The sequence below is a fragment of the Hakea prostrata genome, chromosome 4 (genome assembly GCF_041222555.1).
Source record: "Hakea prostrata isolate BN-2017 chromosome 4, UWA_Hpros_2, whole genome shotgun sequence".
NCBI classification, from domain to species: Eukaryota; Viridiplantae; Streptophyta; class Magnoliopsida; order Proteales; family Proteaceae; genus Hakea; species Hakea prostrata.
The window spans coordinates 13,280,342-13,305,679 of record NC_142603.1 but is presented as its reverse complement, the minus strand read 5'-3'; the positions used below and the strand labels follow the sequence as shown (position 1 = coordinate 13,305,679).

At 36.3% G+C, this 25,338-nt stretch overlaps 1 protein-coding gene across 1 annotated transcript; it reads left to right on the top strand.

The window, feature by feature from the left end:
- The first annotated feature begins 370 nt into the window (after positions 1 to 370).
- On the top strand, positions 371 to 25,017 carry LOC149018015 (glycoprotein 3-alpha-L-fucosyltransferase FUT11-like). The gene is made up of 7 exons (XM_089152341.1): positions 371 to 1,084; positions 4,392 to 4,555; positions 8,572 to 8,813; positions 22,682 to 22,786; positions 23,094 to 23,250; positions 23,425 to 23,643; positions 24,538 to 25,017. The coding sequence occupies exons 1-7, from the start codon at positions 698 to 700 to the stop codon at positions 24,791 to 24,793; spliced, it is 1,530 nt and encodes a 509-aa protein (XP_089008467.1). The 5' UTR covers positions 371 to 697; the 3' UTR covers positions 24,794 to 25,017.
- Positions 25,018 to 25,338: the final 321 nt, after the last annotated feature.

Genomic DNA, 25,338 nt, shown 5'->3' with positions numbered 1-25,338 from the left:
CTTGAATGTTGCGCATTTAATGCACAGCAGCACTTGCTGCCAACAACCGACATTTTGATCTCGACCTTTGACAATACAGTGCTGCGCATTTAGTGCCCAACACTGAAGTTGAACCGAAAATCATGGCACTTCCAAACATTTATAAGTGCTATTGGTTTGGGCCAGTTTTGATCAGGCTTAATTATCCATCATATTTTGAGATTCCATACTAGATGGGCCTCTATAAGAAATTGGTCCCCATAGGTTAGAGATGGTCCTTATAAACGGATTCGTACTAAATGGGCTACAATTGGGCTCTGCAATTTCGAGATATATAAATTTGAAAATCTAAATCATAAATCCACCGTTTATCTTAGAAATTCGAATCATCCACTGCTTAGGGTTGGGCCGTTTTCAGTTCAGTTTTCCGTTGGGACTTGTTTAAGGTTTAGAACGTTACGGATCCTGTGACGACAAAACATCCAGACAGCTTTTCTCAAAGAAAGCTCAGAAGAGGATAAAACAAAGTCAAAACTCATGTTCAATCCAAGAATTGATTATCCAATCCAAACCCTGAAAAAAAATATCGTCTTTCCCTGAAATTTCTTAGTATTAGAATCAAATGGTCTACGGCTCCCAACTTCTATCACTTGTATAGCTGTATGTGGAATAAAGAGGAGAACAAAGATTGACGCAGAACTTGTTGTTGGGCTTTGGAATGGAGCAGCGAGGGACAAGAACAGCGACAACCCGTGAGGGAGTTGGAGTCCCTAACAAGAAAAGATGGTCGAATCTGATGCCCATTTTCGTCGCTTTCGTTGTTATTGCAGAGATCGCCTTCTTGGGTCGCCTAGACATGGCTGAAAAAGCTGCCATCGTCTACAGTTGGACCGACTCATTTTCTTCATCTGCTTCAACTCTGTCTACCGTTAATTATTCGTCGCCCCGTGGAATTGCCTTTGAGTTACCAACGGAGGAAGAAGATTCCACTTCTTCAAGAGAAGATGGGATTGAGAAGTGCGAGGAGTGGTTGGAGAGAGAGGATGCTGTGACCTACTCTAGAGATTTTCGAATTGATCCCATTTGGGTTTCTGTTTCGGAGAAGGTCGGTTCCTCCTCTTCTCTCCCATCTCTTTTCCCTTTTTTCGTTTCTGGTTTTACAACTGTGATTATTTGTGTGTATTTCCTTTGCAATTCGAGTGCAACTTTTGTCTTTCTTATGATTGGTCATATAAATTTAATGCACAAAATTCTGGGATCCTGAAGACAATGGGTAACATTCTGCCTTGGTAAATCGCATCCCCTTAATATATATATTTTTTATTTTAAATTTTTTGAGCATGGAGGTGTGAGGTTTGTCTGTCAAAGAGGTTAGGTTGGAGCTTCTTTCTTGATGAAATGGGAGGAACCAACAACTAGAGCTGTTGACCACCAGAAAAACTTTTATACTCTTAGCCAAATGAGAAGAGAAAACTTCAGCTAGGTTCTCAAGTAAAATTTTCTTAATAAGTAATTGAAAAGATGGGAGACATGAAAAAGAAATAAAGAAAAATGCAACCACCTAGAACCCTCATTTAGAACAAGGCTTAAAGAGAGAAATGGGAGTCCCCTAACAGAAGACCAGACAGACCCTGCATCAACAGAAGTTCCAAAAATGAGGGAGTTGCAACCAATAGTGGATAAAAATCAGCATCTCTCCTAAACAATTTACAGAGTCCCTTTTGGAAAGTCAGTTGGAGAAGTGTCTCCACATGACCGGTAGGTAAGGAGGCTATGTAATCTGCTGGTTGATTTCACCTTCCTTTGCACATGCTTATATTCCACTCAAGAAAGAGAGGCAGCCAAATGGTGGATCTTGCTCTTCAACCACTTTATTGCAAGGGACCTTTAGTTTTTCCATTTAACATGTCAACAGTCAATTTGGAATTGGACTGAATGGGGACACTACATAGAAACCTTTTTCAATGCATAAGAGTCACTTCTCAGAGGATAGGATACAACTCCATGGAAAGAGCTGATCCATCTAAGCACACCTGCAAAAGCAATAATAGAGGATTCCGTAGCATCACAAATCAACGCTCATTAATTCCCCACCTATCAACAAGAAACTGGTTTGTAGGGTCTGTCTTCTAGTAAGAGAATCTGGAAGGCAATGAATCAAGCTTTAGCCACTGGGGAGAATTTGCAAATCAGACAGATAAAAGTGGTTCCTACCTGCAGAAGATGTTGCAAAGGAATAGAGTTAATCGACCATCTGCTGTTCAACTGTGATTCATCAAGGGTGGTTTGGTTCGGGATGGGAATCTTGAGCATTCTTGAAGCACAAAACCAGAAGTCTCTGGTCCAGATCCTAAACAACTGGGGAAAGCTGAAATTTCCAGACAACAAAGCGAATATGGAGGTTCTCAGCATTTTTGTGTTCACCTGCTGGTTTATTTGGTTAGCAAGGAATGACCTCTGCTTCAAAGGCTTGGTGTGGAGTCCAAATCAAATCGTGGAGAGGTCATGGATCTGGAGTGTCTCTGCGCAGGTCGGTGAGACAGAAACTCGTTGGAGCAGGGTCTGGAGTCCGCCAGCTGAAGGGACTTTTAAAATGAACTCTGATTTCTCGATGGCTGAAAATGAAAATCTTGCAGGGTTGGGGTTCGTATTCAGGGATTCAGGTGGAATCTGTCTTGCTGCTGTTTCCATTTCGTGCGAGGGCGTGAGCATCTTCACCGGCGAGGCATTGGCCTTAAGGGAGGCGATTCTGTGGTGTGAGAGAGAAGGCTTTAAAAAAGTCTCTTTTGAATGCGATTCGCAGAAACTTAGTAAGTGTTTTGTAATTCCCTTTCTACCTGTGGAGATAGATGCTGTTCGAGTGGTGGAGGACATCCGTCAGTTGCTCGCTTTGGAACCCTCTTGGTCAGTTCATTATGTTTCTAGATGGGCTAATTCTGTAGCCGATAATCTAGCTAGGAAGGCCCTGTCCTTGGCAAGTAGGACTGTTTGGTCTAATTCCGCTCCTTGGCTTCTTGAAGCTTGTACTCAGGATGTCTTGGCATTTTCTTGCCCTTCTTCTAATTAAAGATCCTTTTACCAAACAAAAAGAGAAATGGAGATGAATAATCTAAATTTTCTTTTTTCCTGCACTTAAAGATCAGAATAGTACAAAAAAGCCAGTTCACTAGAATTACCTTTGTGAACTACTATATAAGATTTGCAATGACGAATTGTCCCCCCCTCTTCTCTCTCTTCTTTTTTGTTCTCTAAAGCTGAGTCGACTCCCTTTATTGTATCATGCAAGTCAATGGATCTAGAGGGTTTAGGATGCCATTAACTAAGGACAGGTGGCTAGAGCCTGCATTGCTGACTTGTCTCAGCAACAAGTACAAAATACTTCTATCGAATGCCATCTATCCAGCCATAATATTTTGGACAGGCCATTCTCAATAATATTCTAAACAAATGGATCCATTTTATCTCTATACTATAAGATTTTCCTCCACATATCATGAAAACAATAATTCTAGAGAGACTATCCTAGAACAACTTGCATAATTTCTATAACCAATGATAGGTTGTCTAGAATTGTTACTTATTGGCAATAATAAACAGGAAGACTGAAAGATATTCAATGCAAAAAACAGAAGTTATCTGTGTTTCAGTTCAAAGTTTAATACCTTAGACTAGTGCTGTTTTGCAAATATCATGTTGGTACAATCCCCCCCCCCCCTCCCTTGTTGGTGGTTTGAGTCAAGGGGGGGGACCTGATCTATTTCACCAAAGAACATATTTCATTTCATTGAATAAAATCATTTTTTGGATCATCAATTTATGCCACTGAAATTCCTAATGGATTTTGATATGCATTTAAATTTTAAGAAAATATTTTCCTCTTGCAAGGGGCGGGCCTTGGTGCAATGGTTAGTGGACACAATTGTAGCCTGAGGTCAAGGCATCAGAACAACCTCAGAAAATATAGCTGAGGTAAGGCTGCATGCTGAAGTGCACCCCTCTCCCCCTGGGCTCTGCTTCTGCAGAAGCTTTTGGCACTGGGTTCATCTATTTGCTCCTCTCGTAATTGCCAGGGGAAGTCAAATTCCTACTGCCTCCTTGAAAGAGATATGTGCTAAACTGCTAGACGGTAGGGGTTACCAACTTGATTGCTGTCATACTATGCACATCTCATAGTATGAACAGTTTTCTGTACACCTAACAACTTTCCTGATGAAAATAATGGAAAGCTTACAGCTACAAATGTATGTTTCTTAATTGTGCCGAATCTTTAGCCCACTGATTGCTTTTGCCATCCCTTGGAAGCATGGCTTGATCTCTAGTTGTGTTGTAACTTCAAAACTTGATAAGTATTCATTTAGGTGTGTCTTAAATATATCTTAAGGCCCAGCTGCTAATGTAATAAACTTCCTCAGGAGTGCAAGAATTGCACTGTGGGATGTAGGTTTGGAGTTGATCAGTCAGGAAAAAAGCCTGATGCTATGTTTGGTTTGTCTAAAGAGGCACAGATAGCTAGCGTCATGCGGTCGATGGAATCTTCTCGGTATTATCCAGACATCAACATTGAACAGGCACGACGGTGGGTAAGCACAGTCTGAATTGGCTTTCTTTGCATACTGGACTTGTTATAATTGTCCAAGTTTTTTCTAGCAACTTTCTAGATGCTTCATGGAATCAAAAGACCTTCATAATTGACTTTGCTTTGTTTATGGAATTTTTTTTTGGGATAATTACTATTGCCCCCCTTGTACTCTGGTTTTATTACTAATCAAACCTCTTTCTTTATGAAATTACTGTTGCCCCCCTCACTTCTAACGGTGTTAATGGTTGTTAACATCAAATATGTAATGTTTATTTTGTCCTTCATTAAAATTAAGAAGTTAAAAATATGACATTACCCTCATTTATAGAAACTATATTGAATGTCAATTATATCCTTAAAATCTTATATTTTAGAATCAATTTTGGCTTTGGTGGGACCACACACTTATGGTTGTTGGAACTCTCATGTTCTACTTAAATTTTTCACAATCACAATGATGAAAGTTTTAGAAACAAATTAGTATATAAGATGCTAATTGATAGGAAATTTGGTAACATGTATAATGGTCAACATATATTAGGTGATTTCAATTTCCAACTTTGAATTACATTTGATATTTCCTAATATTTTAGTTTCTATTTTAAGGTTTTTTTGTTTTTTTGTTTTTTTTTTAAAATAGAAATTTTAAGTTTTTTTTATTCACATATTTCCTTTATTCGGCAATTTCTTTTTAGAGAGGAAAAAACAAATCTTTCCTTTATTCGGTGGTCTCTTTTTAGAAAAGAAAAGTTAATTTAAAGTTAACTTTTTCCCATAGTTAATTAAGGGTAATATTATAACTTGACAAAAGAGTAAATAAGTAAAGAGATAACTGCAGGGTTATTTTGGGGATTTTGAAAAATATATAGATGCCACATCATCAGTAAACTAACAGAGCTTAACAGTAAGGGGGCATTAGTAATTTTAGACAAAGTTAAAGGTTGGATTAGAAATTTTAAAAAGTACAGGAGATAAAATAGTGATAAAATTAGAGTACAAGGGGGCAACAGTAATTACCCCTTTTTTTTCTTAATGCTATCTATAGTGTGCTAAAGTATAGACTTTGAAAAGGCTGGACCTAGTAAGAAAAAAAACAGAAGTTAATATAGGAACAAATTGAAGGCTTAAATCAGTACCGTAATAGGATCTTAAAGCAGGGATCATACAAACTTAAGATATGTTCAGATGTTGTAAGACTGAAGTGGAACAAAGAAGTCGTGTTCTTAAACAGCAGTTTAAAATTGGGAGTGGGACTGGGTTACACAGGGGTTTGGGTATGAAATAAGGCTGAAGGATGATAATAGAGTTTTGATGAATCTTCAGGTACATGTCTTTCTGCTGATTTCACATATTGGGACTGAAAACTGGGTTTGGAATTGAACCTCTATGGGAGACTTACTGATAACAGTTGATCATCAGGTCAGAGCAGACTGCAAGTTGTATTGAGGCTCTCTCTTGGTGGGTATAAAACTTGTTTGAGAGATGTGGTTGATGTGATGGGCAGTTTGGGTGCGAGAGTGCAGGTACAAAATTGGAATCTAGGCTAAAAATTAGAAACTAGTCGTAGTTTTGATACGAGACTTGCAGCTGAGAGGTTTGTCAATGTAGTACTGAATTTGAATGATCAAAAGAGTAACCAAACAAGAACTTAATCACACAGAATAAACTCATATTTGGGAAGTTTATCGATGACACAGAATCAGATGGTAAATAGGGTTGAAACTGAGGTTGACTTCGTCAAGTAGCTTAAAATCTAAGATCAATCCGATGGTAGGATCAACATTAATGCTTGACCTTGATTCCTAGTGGCATTAGGAATAAGGGTAAGACAATAAATTAACTAGGGTTCAAAGGTTTCAGTTTCACTGGATGGGACAGTAATTTTCAGTATATATAGACAAGCCTTGTCCCCAATTAATAATTATTGTTGCCCCCTGTTCTTGGATTTTATTATTACTTTATCCCCTGTACTTTTTAAAATTACTAATCCAACCTTTGACTCTGTCTATAATAACTAATGCCCCCTACCCTTAAGCTCCGTTAGTTTATTTATGATGTGGTGTCTTTATATTTTCTCAAAATCCCTAAAATAACCCTGGAATTATCTCTTTACTTATTTACCATTTTGTCAAGTTACAATACTACCCTTAATTATCTATGGGAACAAATTAACCTGAAATCCGTTTTCTTCTCTAAAAAGAAAGCGTCGAATAAAGAAAATAAGTGATTGAATAAAACTCAAAATAGAAACTGAAGATGAGGAAAGATCGAATTCAATTCAAAGTTGGAAACTGAAAATCAACTAATATATGCTAACCATTGTGCATGTTACCAAATTTCCTATCAATTAACATCTTAAATGCTATTTTTGTTGTAAAACTTCCATCATTGTGATGGAAAATTTAAGTCGGAAAATTTAAGTCGAGCTTAAGAGTTTCAATAACCATAAGTGTCTGGTCCCACCGATTCCCAAATTAAATTCTCAGAAGAAAACAAAATGAAAAATAATTTCAAGATAATGATTCCATGAAAGATGAACCTTACCTAAAAATCTATGTGATTATATTTTTTAGTGCAACAATAAGACTCTCATTAACAAGTATCACGCTGCAGCAGAGATCATTGTTGTTTTGTTCTTTTGTGTAAATTCCAAAAATTAGTACAATCAAACAGATTCATTTCTTTTCTCCCAGTTCACTGCTCTTGCTGTTTCAACTTAAATTTACACTATGAAATAGTTCGTCTTCATCACGATACACATTCTGATGGAGTTAGGGACGAAGAAGCAAGATCTCAAGAGGTAATTCATTCACAAACTTTTCTGGGTCTTCATCACATTTTAAATGGAGACGACTAGTACTCTTTCAAATCCAAAATTGATTCTTAAAAATATGAATTGTAAGGATATAATTGGCATTCAATATGATTTCTATAAATGAGGGTAGTGTCATCTTTTTGACTTCTTAATTTTAATGAAGGGCAAATTAGACATTACATATTTAATGTTAACAACCACTTAGCAAATTAGACATTACATATTTAATGTTAACAGCCACTTAGCAAATTAGGCATTACATATTTAATGTTAACAGCCACTTTACACCATCAAAAGTGAGGGGGGCAACAAGAATTTCATAAGAACTAGGTTTTAGTAATAAAACCAAAGTACAAGGGGGCAATAGTAATTATCCCTATATGTTTTTGTTTAATAAAGTTGAGTTGCTTTTGGCTGCCAAAACCTGTGACAAACAGAACAGGAGAGATTCCGTAAGACCTGAGATATGTTTGCCTTCTCCCTTCTTTTTACCGCCAAGTGCTACTGTAGTTACTTTTCTGATCATTACCCCCAGTTGCCGATTGCACCAGATATCAACAAGGACAACCACTGTTTTATTGTATATTCAATCTCTCATACAAGATCCAGCTGCAAGAATATGTTTGTGATACTTCTATGGGATGAAGTACTGTTTAACAAACCAAGAACATGAAAATTAGTAACTAATTACATATTACCACAGGAATTAATTACCACAGAACCTGTGTTGTGAGTATAAGTGGACTAAATCTATCATGTCATGCCTATGACACAGCTTTGAGCCTCGCTTTTCTGAAGCTGTTCACTGTGTGAAGTCATTCTTTTTTATGGAATTACAGTGATAGCCCGAGCGGGAATAGATAGGTTATAAAAAGAACGTGGAATTAATTTCCTATGTAAATGACTAATCATAGAATTTTGGCAAATGGATGAAAAATTGCTACTGGTTCAATGTTATCAAGAGGACTCCTTTTCTAGTCATCATATTGTGTTGATGAAGTGTGGGCTCAATATTTCCGGTTTTCAGATACTTGAGGGCTATTTAACCTGAGACAGAAGTCACAGAATATGATGCTGGTAGCAATCCCCATGCAGGCTTCCTTCGTTATGATTTTTGTATTTACATTGCATGATAAAGCTGGAAATTTGCAAATGAATTACAAGTCAATAAACTGATTTGATGAATTTCTTTTCTTAGGAGAGGGCACAATGTTGTGATGACAACTAGTCTCTCTTCAGATGTTCCTGTTGGTTATTTTTCATGGGCTGAGTATGATATTATGGCACCTGTGCAACTGAAAACCGAGAAAGCCCTTGCAGCTGCCTTCGTTTCCAATTGTGCAGCTCGGAACTTCCGTCTGGAGGCCCTTGACGGTTTACAAAAATTAAATATCAAGATAGACTCTTATGGTGCCTGTCGTAGGAACCGTGATGGAAAAGGTGCACACTCTGACTATGATTTTTACTGTTTTGTTATTATTCTTTTTTGTGGTTGTGTACATTCTAGTAAAAAAAATTCATCTGTCGTTTTTTAGAGGATACTTCAAGGATTCTGAGATTTTGAGAATAGTGGAAGAATCATTCTTCAAAGAACCCATGGTATTCTTGAAAATCAGAACAGGGAATTATGAATATTATGAAATGCTGCCACCTTGCTGTGGGAAATTAATCTAATGAACTTGCCATATGGTTGTGGTTTCGGATAAGATATTTCTAGTTTCTACATGGTTGACTCCTGCACCATTATTTCCCACCATCCTTTTGGGAGGAATGACATCAAGCAAAAGATCAATTGAGTTACTTATGTCAATTACCTGGACGTACTGGTCCTGTCACTTAAGCTTGTAGTTTCAAAACCAAATATGAACTTGTCTTCTGATGTTCTCTGTGACTAATTCAGCTTTCCACTTGATGTATGCAAAAGATACCATGAAAAAAACTGAAATTCTGAAAAGAACATGAATACTTTATTCATGAAGGAGTTGGAAATGTTCAAAGCTGCTTGAGAAATTAGTTTTGTTTTTTTTTCCTTAACTAAGATTACGTCATAGTTTGCACTTGTTTTATGTCAGGGTGTGGGCAATGGATTAGGAGAGTTTCCTCTTGCTTTGATTGAAATAGCTTATGAACCTATGGGGTTTGGACTTGGGAGAAGGAAAAAAGATGATTTATTATTTGAGAGTTGTCTATGTATGTTAATGAACTGTTAGTTGTGCCTGTATCTTACCTTGAGGCAAAAGGTAACAAGGATTGCTAACAATACCAACATAGAGTGTACAAATTATTCTGAAGTACCTGTACTATGACGATGCATATGAGAGATCTCAGGTTCAAGCTCCACCAAGGACATTTATAACAACTCCCCAGAGCAGTTGGTGATGCTGATTGTTAAGCCCAGACTCACCAGGAGGTCTGGAGGTCAGGCCTCCTGGCTGCCACCTTCTCCACCCCCCACCTATCAGGGAAAAAATGAGAGTTTATTAATACACAAGCCTTATGAGGACAAATAATAGGAGAGAAATGTAGATGGGTAGATACGAGTAGAGCCATTCTCATGAGAGTCTCAAGTTTGGAACAGTCTGAAGGGCCAAGGGAGCTTTAATTAGAGTAAAATTTAGAGTAGCCAATTGGGAAAGAGTAGTTTGAGTTGGTATAGGCATGTTCAACAGAGGCCTAGGGATGCTCCAGTTAGGAGTGATATAATCCCTAGTGAAGGAGCTAAAATTGCTAGTGGTGGCCTGATGATCTCAGATAGAGCCTATTGGAGGGCAATGATCTATGTAGGAGAGCCTATTTATCTGAAATTCCCCTGACTTGCTGCACTGTGCCTCTTTTTCCTTTCATCTTTTCTTATTCTTATCTTTATTTTTTTGTCCCACACTTCCTCTTTCCATTTTTATGTCCTCTTATGTTTTGACCTCAGTTTTGCCCTTACCTTTTTTTTTTTTGGGGTGTTCCATGAGGTCGACACATTAAGTTGGGACTCAAGTTTGTTTGTTTATTTTAATGGGGGAAAGAATAGGAAAAATGTAGAATCAATCTTGAATGATCAATGGGAGATCAATGATATTGGGACAAGCAAAATCAATAGTAACATTTTGTATTTAACATATGAAAGCAAACATATGGATATGACTTGGGTCATCCCATGATCGTTGTTTGTGAAATTAAAAATAATCGCAAGCGCACGGTATCGTGTAGCTAACGGGTCGATCTCAAGGAGTTATACCGTATACCACCTAGTGTTTACTCTCTTAAAGTAACGTGAGAGTGAGATGGAATTTTTGATTAATTAATCCAAACTAATGGTCTTAAACATGCATCTAACGAAATTGAATTGGAAATAAAACTAAACATGCCTAACCATTCGTCATGTAAAATACAAAGGTGCATAAGTAAATAAAAGCAAGAATAATGGATATGGAAAAAGAAATAATAAAAAGGGCAGTGATCCGAGTATTACCTCAGGATCGAGGGAAGGGGAGTGCAACTAAGATGTGTTTGACCGTGGACCCTTTGCCATAGCTTACAGTCCATCACAGTCCATTGATCGGGGAAAGGGGTATGAATAAAAATGCAAAAAAGAAGTAACATAACAATAAATAGATAAAGCAATAAATAGAAAAGGAACCTTGACCCAAGAGAGGCACAAGTATTTGCATCTCTAATCAAGGACCCAGGGGGAAGGGAAACAATAATAAATTGCCAAAAAGTAAATTTCTAAGAATAGGAATGGTGTAAAGAAGTGGGAATGGAGGGAGGAGAGAAGGCTATTGACGAAGGCTATTTATGTGCGTTGAAATCTTGTAATAGTGACAATTGACTGATTTGAAATTCTACCAACCCTAACAACCAAATTTGGACTAAACCCAAATTTAAATTTGCTAGACCTAAAACAAATCCCACAAAGAACCTTGAATGGGAACAAAACTCGAATTGCATTGATCAAATTTAACACTTGCATAAAAAGAAGGAAGAAACAACTAAAAAGAATTAATTGTATTACATGTAAACTAAAAGCCTCAATATTGAAACCCACAAAGCATGCAAAAAAAAGAAGACCTAAACAAAACTAAGGAGAAGGAAAACTGTGACCTAAGTCTAAGTTTGGGATGGTATTATAGAGAATTGGCGGAGGGGGTGTAAATATCGAAAGAAAGAAATTAGAAAGCAATACAAGTGAGAGAGAGAGAGAGAGAGAGAGAGAGAGAGAGAGAGAGAGAGAGAGAGAGAGAGAGAGAGAGAGAGAGAGAGAGTAGGGAAAATCAAGAAAATAAAAAATGAAATTTGTGAGAAATAAGAGAGTGGGAGAGAAAGAATGGGGAAAAAGAGAATGAAAATGGAAAGAGAGAGTAGAAAAAGGAAAGAAAAATAAAATAAATCTTCCACTTTTTCTGTATAGAAGGAAAGGCAAGGGGCGAAGCTGCTTGCTTTGTTTGCTCTGTTACAACATAGCGGGGAGGACGATGCTTCGGCTTTATTTCCAAGACTAGAGTGAAGACTTCAGCAAGGAGAGGATAAGCTTCAGCTTCACCTTAACACACTTTCAGATAGATGAAAAAGGGATTTGATTGACTTATAGAATAAAGTGTGAGAATGATTCAAGTTGAGAAGAGAAGTAAAGATAAAGATAAAACGGAAAGTGATAAAGATAATTAAATAAGTAAAAAAGAAGCTAATAAAGTAAAAGGTTTCATAAAAAAATCTTACGATAATTTGGAAAAGTTGGAAGGAGGTCCTAATCTTTAACTACTTTGTGGGCCCATATGTACACTTGAAATTTCTTTTTCTTTTTTGCAAAAAAAAAAAAAAAAAAACACACCTTATATCTTTGATTGTAAATATTTTCTTTAGAATAATTGATTTGGCCCAGGCTTGCATTTCAATCCACTTCGGGCCATCATGCTTACTATTAGGCCCTCTTCGCAACTGAGAAATTAAACTGGACCTCTTGATATGTAAAATTGTCTGTGAGGCACTCGATAATCCAGAATATATCTCGTTAACTCTGCAGGTGGCTTTATTATAAGTGTGTAAAATGCATGATTTATGCCTTAAGATTTCACAAATAAACGTGTTCATCAGAATTGCTCCACACTTAGGCGTTGTTAGTCCTCGAGCAAGGCAAAAACAAATAAATGAAAATAAATAAATAAAATCCTAAACTTTTGTAGGAATCACAATTACACTTAGCATGTGCAACAAGCTTCTAAACCACTAGGTTACCCTTAAAGGACGAGTTTTTTCTTCTGAGTGTTTGCAGTGAATATACACCCAAAAGTCCAATTAGCTCAAAATTAAACAATGCAAATTCTAATTCTAATAATAAGTACAAATACACAATCCATAACTATGGCAATTCGCCTCACAATTGATTCAAGAACCCCCACACTAGAACTTTATGACACTATATTGATTCTTGAGACCAAACATATATCTCAATAAGAAACACACCTTATATCTTTCAAGTACAACCTCTCCTTCAAGCTTCAGACAAAAAGACTCATAGAGTAAAGGGGACCAAGGACTAATTTGGGGTGTTTTTTACCAAACATTTTCACCAAGACATTAATGACACTCATTTATTTATTTATTTTTCATACCATTCTTCTCTTTCTTTTTTAATTCCCGCCCCCCTTCTTTTTGAGTAGTGAATTCCACTCTACTCCACTATGGTTGGCTTAAATAATATGAAGCAAACACCAGAAACCCAAGTTACTTTGTAGCTTTGCTTTTGTGCATATGCCCAAAGACATAGTGATGTTAGAGTTTTTTTCAACAATCTTCTTCTTAGGAGTTTCAATTAAGTCACATTAATTCCTGAGTTGGAGTGCCCAATCCAATTCCAAGGAATTCAAATTTTACTTTCTATTCTTTTTTTTCTTCTTCTTTTTCCCCCACTTACATTTTTTCCCTCCCTTAAAATTTTCCTTTGTGTCATGCCAAAAAGAAAATTTGGTCTCAACTCATAACTAAAGGAATAAGGATCTACAAGATCCACAGATGGTCTAACGCCTTAAGTTAATGGCTTTTTATTTTTCTAAGGGAAGCCTAATCTCAGGATACATATAAGTTACCTTGCTCTCAACAAGGTTTTTATGTATTCTTGATGGTACCCAAAACACTCCTCTTTTTTTTTTTTTTTTTTTTTTTTTATTTTTTATAACTATAATTTTATCACACATCATAGTAATAGAATGGGTATTTACTCTAACCAAAAGCCTAAATCAAAATCTACAAAGAAGGTTGAATTCCTCCCCCCTTACTTAATTATTGAAATGTCCTCAATGCATGCATGAAAAGAAAACCAGGGACAAGGCGAAAGAGGGTTATACCTTTCAATGATCAGTGTAAACAGGCTCATAGATATCCATGTCCTCGACATTATCAACATTTGGCATCTCAAGGAATGGCTACAGTTGATGATCATTTACCTTAAGAGTTACCCTACTGGTAGGATCCATAATATCTACAGCACCATAGGGATACACTACCTGCACAATATAATGGCCCTCTCAGTGAAAGTGAAGCTTTCTTGCAAACAAGTGCAATCTAGAATTGTAAAGCAAAGCTTCTTCATTAGGTTTGAAAGATTTCCTAAGGATGCGTTTATCATGGAAAGCCTTAGTCTTTTCTTTAGAAATCTTAGCATTGTTATAAGCATCTTCCTTAATCCTTCTGTATGAGTTTGAGCCTCAAACAAATCAAAGTTGAGCTTTTTAATGGCCCAAAAAGCACGGTGTCCCATCTCAACTAGAAGATGATAGGCTTTACTATACACCAAACCATAAGCAGATTGACCAAGTTCAGTCTTGTATGCAATCTGATAAACCCACAATGCATCTAACAAACTATAGGACCAATCCTTGTGATTAGGATTCACAGTTTTCTCTAGAATTTGTTTGATTCTCCTATTAGAAACCTCCACTGGTCCACTAATTTGGGGATGGTAAGGGGTAGCCAACTTATGGGAAATCCCATACTTTTTAACTGAGGCCTTGAATGGTCGGCTGTGGAAGTGTTTTCCCCTATCGCTAATGACAGCCCTAGGCATACCAAATTAGTAGAAAATATTCTTTCTTAAGAATTGATGACCACCTTTTGGTCATTGATCTTACTAGCACAAGCTTATATTCATTTAGACACATAATCCATTGCCTGACAAAATATTCTCATTTCCAAAGGACTTTCGGGGAGGGGCCCATGAAATCTATTCCCCAAACATAAAAAACTTCAACCACTAGAACAGGATTATGAGGCATTATGTTTCTTATATTCAATTTCCCAAGAGATTGACATAAAAAGCATGCCTTGCAATAAGCAAGTGCATCTTTGAAAAAGCAAGGCCAATAAAATTCACATTGTAAAACTTCAGCTGCTGTCTTAGTGGGCCCAAAATGGCCTCCTCAAGTTTGATGGTGACAAAAGGAAAGAATAGGGTGTTGTTCATAATCTAGTACACTTTGTCGTATGATTTGGTTAAGATAGATTTTAAATAGATAAGGATCATCCCAAAAGAAATATTTCACTTATGAATGGAATCTGTACTTGTCTTGGGTGGACCAATAGTCAGGAGACACATTTGTAACCAAGTAGTTTACAATCGCTCTACACCGCTAATAACTACTCATCAGGAAAGTTCTCAGTCACTGGGGATGAATCAACTATAGAATTACGAAGCCTAGACAAGTGGTTTGCAACAAGATTTTCACTTCCTTTCTTATCCCTAATATCGAGACCAAATTCTTATAGAAGTGAAACCCATCTTAATAAAACGAGCATTGACATACTTTTTCCGACCAAGATATCGAATGGAGGAATAATTTGTATGGACAATCACATGAGATCCAACCAAGTACAACCGAAACTTTCTCTAAAGCAAAAGCAACAGCTAAGAATTCTTTTTCAGTGGTAGTGCAATTAAGTTGTGCATCATTTAGAGTCCTACTTGCATAATAGATGACATGGGGTAACTTGTTGATCATTTGCCTTAAAATAGCCCCAATAGCAAAATCGGATGCCTCATAGATCAATTCAAAAGGTTCAGTCCAAACAGGGGCTTGAATGATGAGGGCATTGGTTAGTGCTCTTTTCAGATGTTCAAAATTCTCTAAAGACTCTATTGAGAAGACAAGATTGGTCATTAGCCAATAATTGGGTGAGGGGTCTTGCAATTTGACTAAAGCCTTTAATGAAATGATGGTAAAATCTAGCATATCTAGAAAAGCTCTAAAATCCTTCACAGATTTTTTTTGGGTCGGGTGGGGGGGGGGGGGGTTAAATTAAGGTCCACATTGGCTTTATCTACTTTAATCCCATCTTTGGAAATGACATGCCCAAGAACAGTTACTTCTTTCACCAGGAAATGACATTTTTTCCTATTAAGAACTAAATTCTTTTCTATATATCTCTCAAATACCAATTTAAGATGGGGAAGGCATTTAGAATAAGAACCATGAATAGAAAAATCATCCATAAAGACCTTAAGAAAAACTTCTAGCATGTTTGAGAAGATACTCATTATATACCTTTGGAATGTCACAGGTGCATTGCATAGGCCAAAGGGCATACATTGATAAGCAAAAGTCTCATAGAAGGATGTGAAGGTTGTTTTATGCTGGTCCTCTAAGGCAATGGGGTTTGTTTATAACCAGAATAACCATAAAGAAAACAATAATATTCATGGCCAGTTAATCTCTCAAGCATTTGGTCAATAAAAGGTAAAGGAAAATGGTCCTTCCAAGTTGTGGCATTCAATTTCCTATAATCAATACATACTCGCCATCTAGTTTGAATGTGGGTAGGACCAACTGATTGTCAAAAACTTGTAGTATAGTAATTCGAGATTTCTTTGGAACTACTTGAAATCTTGAATTGACTTACCCATTGGCTATTAGAGATAGGATAGATGATATCATGATTTGAACACTTTATGATCTTTTTCTTACTTGCTTCTTACATCACAGGATTAGCCGTACGTTGAGGATCCCTAGAAGGTTAGGCATCCTCCATGAGGTGGACATGATGTTGTACGATGGAAGGGCTAATACCTTTGATGTCAGCCATGCTTCTTTATTCTCCTTCAACAACAAGATAAACTCTTCCTATTGATCAGAATTTAAATAAGAGGCAATAATGTCAAGAAGAGTATTTTCTTTTCCTAAGAAAGCATACCTCAAATTAGAAGGCAACTCTTTTAATTCTAGCTTAAAGGGTTCAGTGGTTGAGGGTATAGGATGGAGATGGATAGGGGTGGGTCTAATAGGCTCTAAAGGAGTGTAAAGACTTAAGACTTCAGAAAAGAAAGTTTCATTAATATCATCCAACATAATCATACATTCTTAGAATTTTGAATCAAAATCAATATCGAAGTTAGTAACCAAATCATCAGGGAGATCCAAAAAAATCCTCAAGCATATTGACCTCTTCTTTCGTATGTGGTTGCTTCCCTATCATAAATATGTTAAACTCCACAGTTTGACTTCCAAAAGACAATTGTAGGAGGCCATTCCGACAATTGATTAATGCATTACTGGTAGCCAAGAATGGTCTTCCTAAAATTATTGGGATTTAATCCTTGATTGAGAGGTTTAGTATATAACACAATGAAATCAATTGGAAAAATAAATTCTCCCACCTTAAGTAAAACATCTTCAACCATTAATAGACCTATCTGCCAATTGAAGAGTAGTTCTAGTTGCTTTCAATTCTCCTAATCCTAGTTACTTATATACATGGTAAGGCAAAAGATTCACACTTGCACCAAGATCAAGTAAGGCATGTTCAATGTAGGTTGCCTATGACACAAACTATGGTAGGACTCCGTGGACGCTTATACTTGGCAGCTATAGGTTGAATAATTATGGAACTAATGTTACCTACCAAGAAAGCCTTTTTGGGAACACTAGCAATTCTTTTATGAGTGCATAAATCTTTCAAAATATTCGTATAGGCAGAGATCTGGTATATGACATCCAAAAGAGGGATGTTCACTTCTACCTTTTTGAAGACATCTAAAATTTTCTCTATAAAAACAGTCTTCTTCTTATTAACCAGACAGTTTGAATAAGGGGCAGGGTGGAATATGGACTCTGTCAGGGATTCTCTCTCTCTCTCTAAAGAACCATTTTGGGTCTCTTCAACTAAATCGTCTAAAATCACATCAGGTCCATAGACCAACCTTAAATGGGAGGCATGGTACTAGCCTCAATAGTGGGCAAGTCAAATGGTGGAGGTCTAAGAGTACTGACCTGTAGATATTCTCGACCATTACTTTAAGCATACATTGCTTTGCACTCATTTAAAGGCCCTTGTGGTTGTTGACTCTACACAACATTGAGCTAAGGGGTAGGAAGTCCTTACTAAGCTAACATTTGATGTCTAGGATTAGGCTCTGGTTGACTAGGTAACTTTCCTATTGTCCTTTTCATTTAGAAATTGTGACAAGTTGGGCGAGTTGTCTTTCCACATTGTTATAACTTGTCATGAGAAGGGCCATATTCTTTTCTAGTTCACTAATTCTAATTGCTTCTCTAGTATTTGTAAAACTAGGGGGTTGTTAGTAAGGTGCTTGGAGAGATAGTCAAGAAAAATTGGCTTAAGGACCTAAATTAGGCCTAGGAAAAGTAGATGCAAATTTTTGTGGTGCAAAGTTGGTCCTTTGGGTGCCAAAATGCTCTTTATTTTGGAAGTTGGAGCTCCCATGGTTCTAAGAAAAATTAGGATGATTACACCACTGTCGATTGTAAGTATCGGTGTATGGATTATTCTGAAAAAGTCCACTTTTATTTTTACTAATAATATTGCCTCCAGAGGTGTTGGGTCATTCCTTCATGATGTGTCTAAGTGAGTGGCACCAATTGCACATAGAAACTTGGTGATTGACTTGATGGATTGGGTTTGGTGCTTTGAGAATAATATCTTCCATCCTCTTAATGAGGCTATCAAGATGAGCTTCTTTAGCAGTTATTCCATCAAATAATAACATCTACCTCTTATTGCTCTTTCATTCTCTTGGGCGGACTCTCACTCCCTTTCTTTCATTGTCCTCATGAGCAGTAAAACCTGAAGGACACATAAACTTTACATTTGCTTGGTATGATAATCAATCGCCTCATAAATGATTTGCCAAAGGTGCCATTTTTCAATTTCATCATGGGGACATTCTTGGAGAAGGCTTAGAACCTCTCCATGAGTTTGGAATACGATTCTTGTGGCTTCTGTCTAAATTGCAAAACATCACTCCTGAGTTTATTTGTTTTATGCAATGGGAGAACTTCTTAAAGAATGCTACTGTTAACTGATTCCAAGTGGTGAAAGAATTTGTTGGTAGCCCAGAAAGCCACTTTTTTGCTCCATTCTATAGTGAGAAGGGAATGCATATAAGTTTAACAGCATATTCATTGAGTTGTTGTATCTTGATGAGTACGAATACCTTTTTAAATTCTCTCAAGAACAAATATGCGTCTTTATAGGACAACCCATGAAAGTGGGGTAATGTAGTAATGAATTGAACTTAAGTTCAGAATTATTCCCCTTAGGCTGCAACTACAAGTGAGCTTATGTATGAGGTTGTGTTATCCTAATAGGGTAGAACCTATCCTTTAAGTCTTAGGTGGAGGTACATCACCCATGGTCAAGGTAGATACTCGCATAAGTCAATTGGTAGATTCACAAGTCCAGACACATACACTAACCACCTAATAAAAAGAAAAGTAAAATAATACTAGTAATAAACCACAAAGCACAATGGATCTTTCTGTTTTTCAAAATTTTTTAAAATCACTTTGATTTACCTAAATTGAGAAAATCCAAATAGATAATACCTCCCTAGCAACGGCAAAAAACTTGTTTGTGAAATTAAAAATAACTGCAAGCATACGGTATCATGTAGCTAATGGGTCGATCTCAAGGATGTATACCACTTAGTTTTTACTCTCTTAAAGTAACGTGAGAGAGATGGAATTTTTCAATTAATCAATTCAAACTAGCGGTCCTAAACATGCATCTAATGAAAACTAAATTGGAAATAAAAATAAACACATCTAAAATAAAAAGGTGCATGAATAATAGATATATTAAATGAAATAAAAAAATAATAATAAAAAGGAAAGTGATCTGAGTGTCAGCTCAAGATCAAGGGAAGGGGAGTGCAGCTAAGAAGCATTTGACCGTGGACCCCTTGTCGTAGCTTACAGTCTACTGTTCGAGGGAAGGGGTATAATAAAAAATGCGGAAAAAAATAACATAACAATAAATAAACAGAACAATGAATGAGTAGGGAACCTTAACCAAAGAGAGGCACGACCGTAGGCATCTCTGATCAAAGACTTGGGGGGGGGAAATAGTAATAAGTTGCTGAAAAGTAAATTCCTAAATTAGGAACATGAATGATAGACAGAAGTGGGAATAGAGGGGGACAAGAAGACTATTGACAAAGGCTACTTGCATTGAAATCTTGTAATAACTAGAACAAATGATCGATTTGAAATTCAACAGACCATAACAGCCAAATTTGGACTAAACCAAATCTGAAATTGTTTGACCCAGTGAAAAACAATCTCATGAAGAACCTTGAACGGGAACGAAACTCAAATTGCATTGATCAAATTTAAATTACACTTGCATAAGGAAGAAACAACTAAAAAGAACTAATTGCATTACATGTAAATTGAAAGCCTAAACATTGAAACTAAAAATTGAAACCCACAAAGCATGCAAAGAAAGAGAATAGCTAAACAAAACTAAGGAGAAGGAAAATTGTAAGCTAAGTCTAAGTTTGGGAGGGTATTTATAGAGGATTGGTGAAGGGGGTGCAAATAGGGAAATAAATAAATAATAATAATAACAATAGTACTAGTGATAAATGATAATAATAACCTCTTGTAGACACCTTAAGGAACAGGGGGAAAATTTTTTCTTTCCCCCCTATACTTTTCTTCCCTTTGGGACGTTTATATCATATTCATATATCCATCCAAAAAAATTATAAATATAGTAGTAATAAACTAATAATAATAAAATCAAAGCAAGTTAATGGAAGAGAGGAAAGTAGGGAAATAAAGAAAATAAATCAATAAAACAATGAAAAAGGAATCCATGAGAGAAGAGACAGTGGGAGAGAAAGAATGGGAAAAAGAGTGAAATTGGAAAGAGAGAGAAGAAAAAGGAAAGAAAATAGAATAAAATAAAGTGTGAGAATGTGTCGTGTGGAGAAGAGAGGAGAAGATAATGGGGAGGGAAAATGGAAGTGAGAAATAGAAACTTAAAAAAAAAAAAAAAAGGAAGTGATAGAAAAAAGTAAGAATAAATAAATAAATAATGGAAGGTGATAAGAGAGAGAAAGATAATTAAGGAAGTAAATAAGAATCTAATAAAATGAAGGGATAATTACTATTGTCCCCCATACTACAGCTTAATTACTACTTTATCCCCTATACTTTTTGAAATTACTAATGCAACCTTCAACTTTGCCTATAATTACTATTGCCCCCTTACTGTTAAACTCCGTTAGTTAAATGATGACATGTCATATTTTATTTATTTAAAAATCTCAAATTAACCCTATGGTTTTATATTACTTATTTACACTTTATATTAAATTACATTACTATCCTCAGTAATTAGGGAAAACTTAGACTTAATTAAATAATCTTCTTTTCTAGTCAAAAGAAAGAGAGAAAAGAAAAGGAAACTCATTTTCAAATTTATATATGTACTCTTCAATTTGGTAATAAAAAAATAGTGGTTCTTAAGTTTTTGTGTTATTTTTAATTTTGTTATTTACTTTCCAATTTAACGTGTTCAATTTAAAAAAGTTTCTACTTCCAATATATTTTTATTTATTTATTGTCTAATTTGATGTTAACAATTTTAGGAAGTTCCTACTACCAATAGGGTGCTTTTATATATATATATCAACGATAAAAATACACGTGTAGAACTGGGGGGGGGGGGCAACAATATTTATCCCTAAAATAAAAGATTTCATAAAATCTTAGAATAATTTGGAAAAGGTGGAAGGAGGTCCTAATATTTGACTACTTCGTGGGCCCTATATGCTATATGTACAAGGGCTTAGGTTTATTTTTTTAGAAAAAAATAAAAAATAAAAATAAACCTAAGCCCTTGATCGTAAATAGTTTCTTTGGAATGATTGATCTGGCCTAGGTTTGCATTTCGATCCACTTCCGCCCCATTATGCTTAAATTGGGTCCTCTTCACAATTAAGAAATTAAAGTGGACCTCCTTTACTCCATACATGTAAAATTGCATGTGTCCCACCTGATAATCCAAAGTATCTCATAAACTCCAAAGAAATCTTAAGACCTGCAAATATAATAGAAAAGGTAGCTCTATTTAGTGTGTAAAATGCATGCTTTATGCCCTAAGATTCCACACATAAATATGCTCATCAATCATTCATGTACGAAGATGAGATTGCCATGAATCAACAAACATGAAAAATCCTAGCCGAGATATTGGTATCTGATCGAAATGACATAAAGTTGGTTACAAAAATGCCATAAGTTGGTTCTTCTTGGTCGAAATTTCAACATATTCTCAGTAAACTAGATTGATTTCACACATTTGTGAAAAAACACCTGCAAATCACTTATTTTCCACACATATTACCCCCCCCTCTCCCAGCAAAAGAAAAAAGGGCTTGGAACACTTGGATTTGTTGCTCTAGAATAACATTTGGACAAAATTCGCTACTTAAGATTAGTCTTTGGTGTATTCATGATAGGGGGAGAATCCCCATCGTATATGTTGCTTTGTATTACCAAGTGTTAGTTTCCTATTTTTGACTTAATTTGCTTAGGTGTCTCTTTCCTTTTTTGGGTTTTTTTTTTGTGTGTGTGCGTGCGTGCGTGTGTGTGTGCAGCAGCAGTAATCACACATGATTCTGCGCTGGGTCAGGTTCTTCAATTCTTTCTCTTCCTTTGTTCTGATTTTTAACTGGTTGTTTGGAAGTTATATTTGGTAATAACAAGGAAGGATAGAGAATGGATCAATTATGTTAGCTGACCTGGGAGTAGCTACCTTGCATGATCAAGTACGAGAAAGTTGTTTGGAGTTAATAGGAATAGTGTCTCTGTAGTTTGAGTTTTCTACTACTAATACCAAGGACTAGTGTCTCTGTAGTTTGAGTTTTCTACTACTAATACCAAGGACTAGTGTCTTTGTAGTTTGAGTTTACGACTCCTAGTACCAAACTTCCTAATTTATTTTCTTTTTCTATTCCACGTGCCAATACCATATTCAGTTCCAGTCAACTTGGTTATAAAATTTTCAATGATTTACAGTGGACAAATTGGAGACACTGAAGCGTTACAAGTTTAGCTTAGCTTTTGAAAATTCTGTGGAGGAGGATTATGTCACAGAGAAATTCTTCCAGTCTCTGGTTGCCGGTATGTCATTTTTAGTTCTTTTCCATGCATGAATTTCCGTTTCATTTCTGGATTTTTTTTGAATGTTTGGGTATTTTATATGTATTGACTCCAATGTCTTAAAACCAAGCCTGCCCTCTGGCATATTTTCTGAAGGCCAGGTCAACTTTGACCAGCTTAGCGAATCAGGGATTCAGAACTCTGATTAGGCACAAGAATTCTTTTTAAGTTTGCTTGAATTTAATATTTTAAGCCAGTATTGCTAATCTTCTTCTTCTTCTTCCTCGTTCTTTTTTTCTTTTTTTTTTTCATTAAAATAAAATCGTAGGATCTGTCCCTGTGGTTGTTGGTGCTCCAAATATCCAAGAATTTGCCCCATCGATTGGTTCGGTTTTGCATATTAAGGAGATTAGTGATCTTCCTTCAGTTGCCAAGACGATGAAGTACCTTGCGGAAAATACTGATGCGTATAATCAATCCATAAGGTAACAATTTAGGCTTTTATAGGAGATTGACTCTATCACATTGGCTTGTTTCCCTCATTGATTACAGAGAGATTATTCAGGTGTGGATAATAATTCAGTTACACGTGTAACTTCTCATTCTTCTGATCTGGTTTGCCGAATGGAATTTGAGGCTAACGTGTAACCATCCAATAGGTGGAAGTATGAGGGCCCATCTGATTCTTTCAAGGCTCTTGTGGATATGGCTGCAGTCCACTCCTCTTGCCGCCTTTGCATTCACCTTGCAACAAGGATCTGGGAGAGTGAAGAAAAGAACCAGAAACGTCCCTGCAAGTGCATCCAAGGGACAGAAACTGTCTATCATCTATATGTGCGAGAAAGAGGGAGGTTTTATATGGATTCCATTTTCATGAGGTAATCCTCGTTTCCAGCCTTCTATTACTACTTATTTATGCATACTATTGGCTCTGGTTTACCAGTTGGATTTTATTTGCATCTGCCAGTAATTTCATCCTCCATGGCTTCATAAAATGTTTTCCTTTCATTTTCTTGGCTGTTGACTAAATTTATGACCTTACGTGTTAGGCAGTAGAAATGCTTTCTCATAACTGTGGGGATGTTGGGTCTACTGATCCTCCTGACGCTCAATATTTTTTTTAAGGGAGATAGGAAAAGGATCTTGATTACCAAGCATTGGTACAAAGGTTGAAAATAGAAACATTGTTCCAAGTCCCATTCATGGGGCCTACTAATGCTTCAGAGGGTCTGTTAGAAAACTATTTCAAGAGAAAATCATTTTTAAAACAATGAAAATTAAATATCCCTCACCCTGTCCTATGTTTGGTAGGAACTTATTGAATCCATTTTGTGGGCTCAGAACAAATTAAAAGTAGCTTCTGTTGCATACCAAATCAAGGTATTATTTTTCTAACACCCCCCCCCCCCCCCCAAAAAAAAAAAAAAAAAAGAGGAAGAAAGAAATTAATTCATTATGGCGTTTTCCAGTGAGATGTTCTATCCTCATTCGGTGAGGTTGATTAGTGCTCGATCCCATGGTTGACTAATGTATCCTCAACTCCCTTTTATGCCCCAATCATGCTGGTAATATATATGCTTCTTCTCTGGTCAACATTGTTCTGTGTATTTTAGGCTTAACTTTTTGATGTAGTAGATATAGTTTTCTGCTGATTCAAAGCCAGGAGCTTGAACTTGGTTCTACTTATGGTTTAGTTTGGTTGGCCCAACATATATGATCTTTTTATAATTTTAAAGAAAGAAATTCTCTCATTCCTATTCATTTATGGGCAGGTCCAGCAATTTGACCTTGATGGCCTTGGAGTCTGCTGTTCTCAATAAGTTCAACTCTCTGAATCACATACCAATATGGAAAGAGGAAAGACCTGAGAGCATCAGAGGAGGGGCTCAACTTAAAATCTACAGAATATATCCAGTTGGCATGACACAGAAGCAAGCATTATACACTTTCAGATTCAACAAGGATGCTGATCTTAGGAATTATGTTGAAAGAAATTTATGTGCTAAATTTGAAGTAATTTTTGTCTAGGAGAAATGGAAGGGGAGAATGTTACCATTTCATTTTGACAGTTTTGGTGGTTGTTTTGTGCTGTTCTTTTTTCATCTCCACCTTGGAAACAGAAGAGATCTTGGGAATTCCCAACAGTTGGTTATATAGAAAACAACCGGATTTCTCATTTGTCAAAAGCCACATTCAACATCAACCATTGCGACAAATTGTGCTCTGAACCCTGGTTATCTAAGCCATATACATTCTGGGAAAAATTCTTGGTATTGAGAACTCGTTTCTCTAAATTATAGCTTCAGAATATGCTCTAGAATTTAGAGCCAGAATTCATTTCGAGAATGCATATCAAACACATCCCAGGGTTGCAGTCAAGTTACATACTCAGCATTTACAGAAAACCTAGGTCTTAGGAGAGATCCATATTAGACTGCCTTGGGCTTGATTGTCTGGCCCGAATGTTGCTCTGCACTTCTCTTACAATTTCTCAGGCTTGAGCTCTAATCTTAATCACAGATTTCTTGATTCAAACACAAAACCATCAGGTGATTAGAATTTAGAGGATATTC

Coding starts and splice junctions, on each gene's coding strand:
- LOC149018015 (XM_089152341.1), top strand. CDS start 698: ATGGAGCAGCGAGGGACAAGAACAGCGACAACCCGTGAGGGAGTTGGA. Junction 1,085..4,391: donor GGGTTTCTGTTTCGGAGAAG/GTCGGTTCCTCC, acceptor AAACTTCCTCAG/GAGTGCAAGAATTGCACTGT. Junction 23,644..24,537: donor ATGGATTCCATTTTCATGAG/GTAATCCTCGTT, acceptor ATTTATGGGCAG/GTCCAGCAATTTGACCTTGA.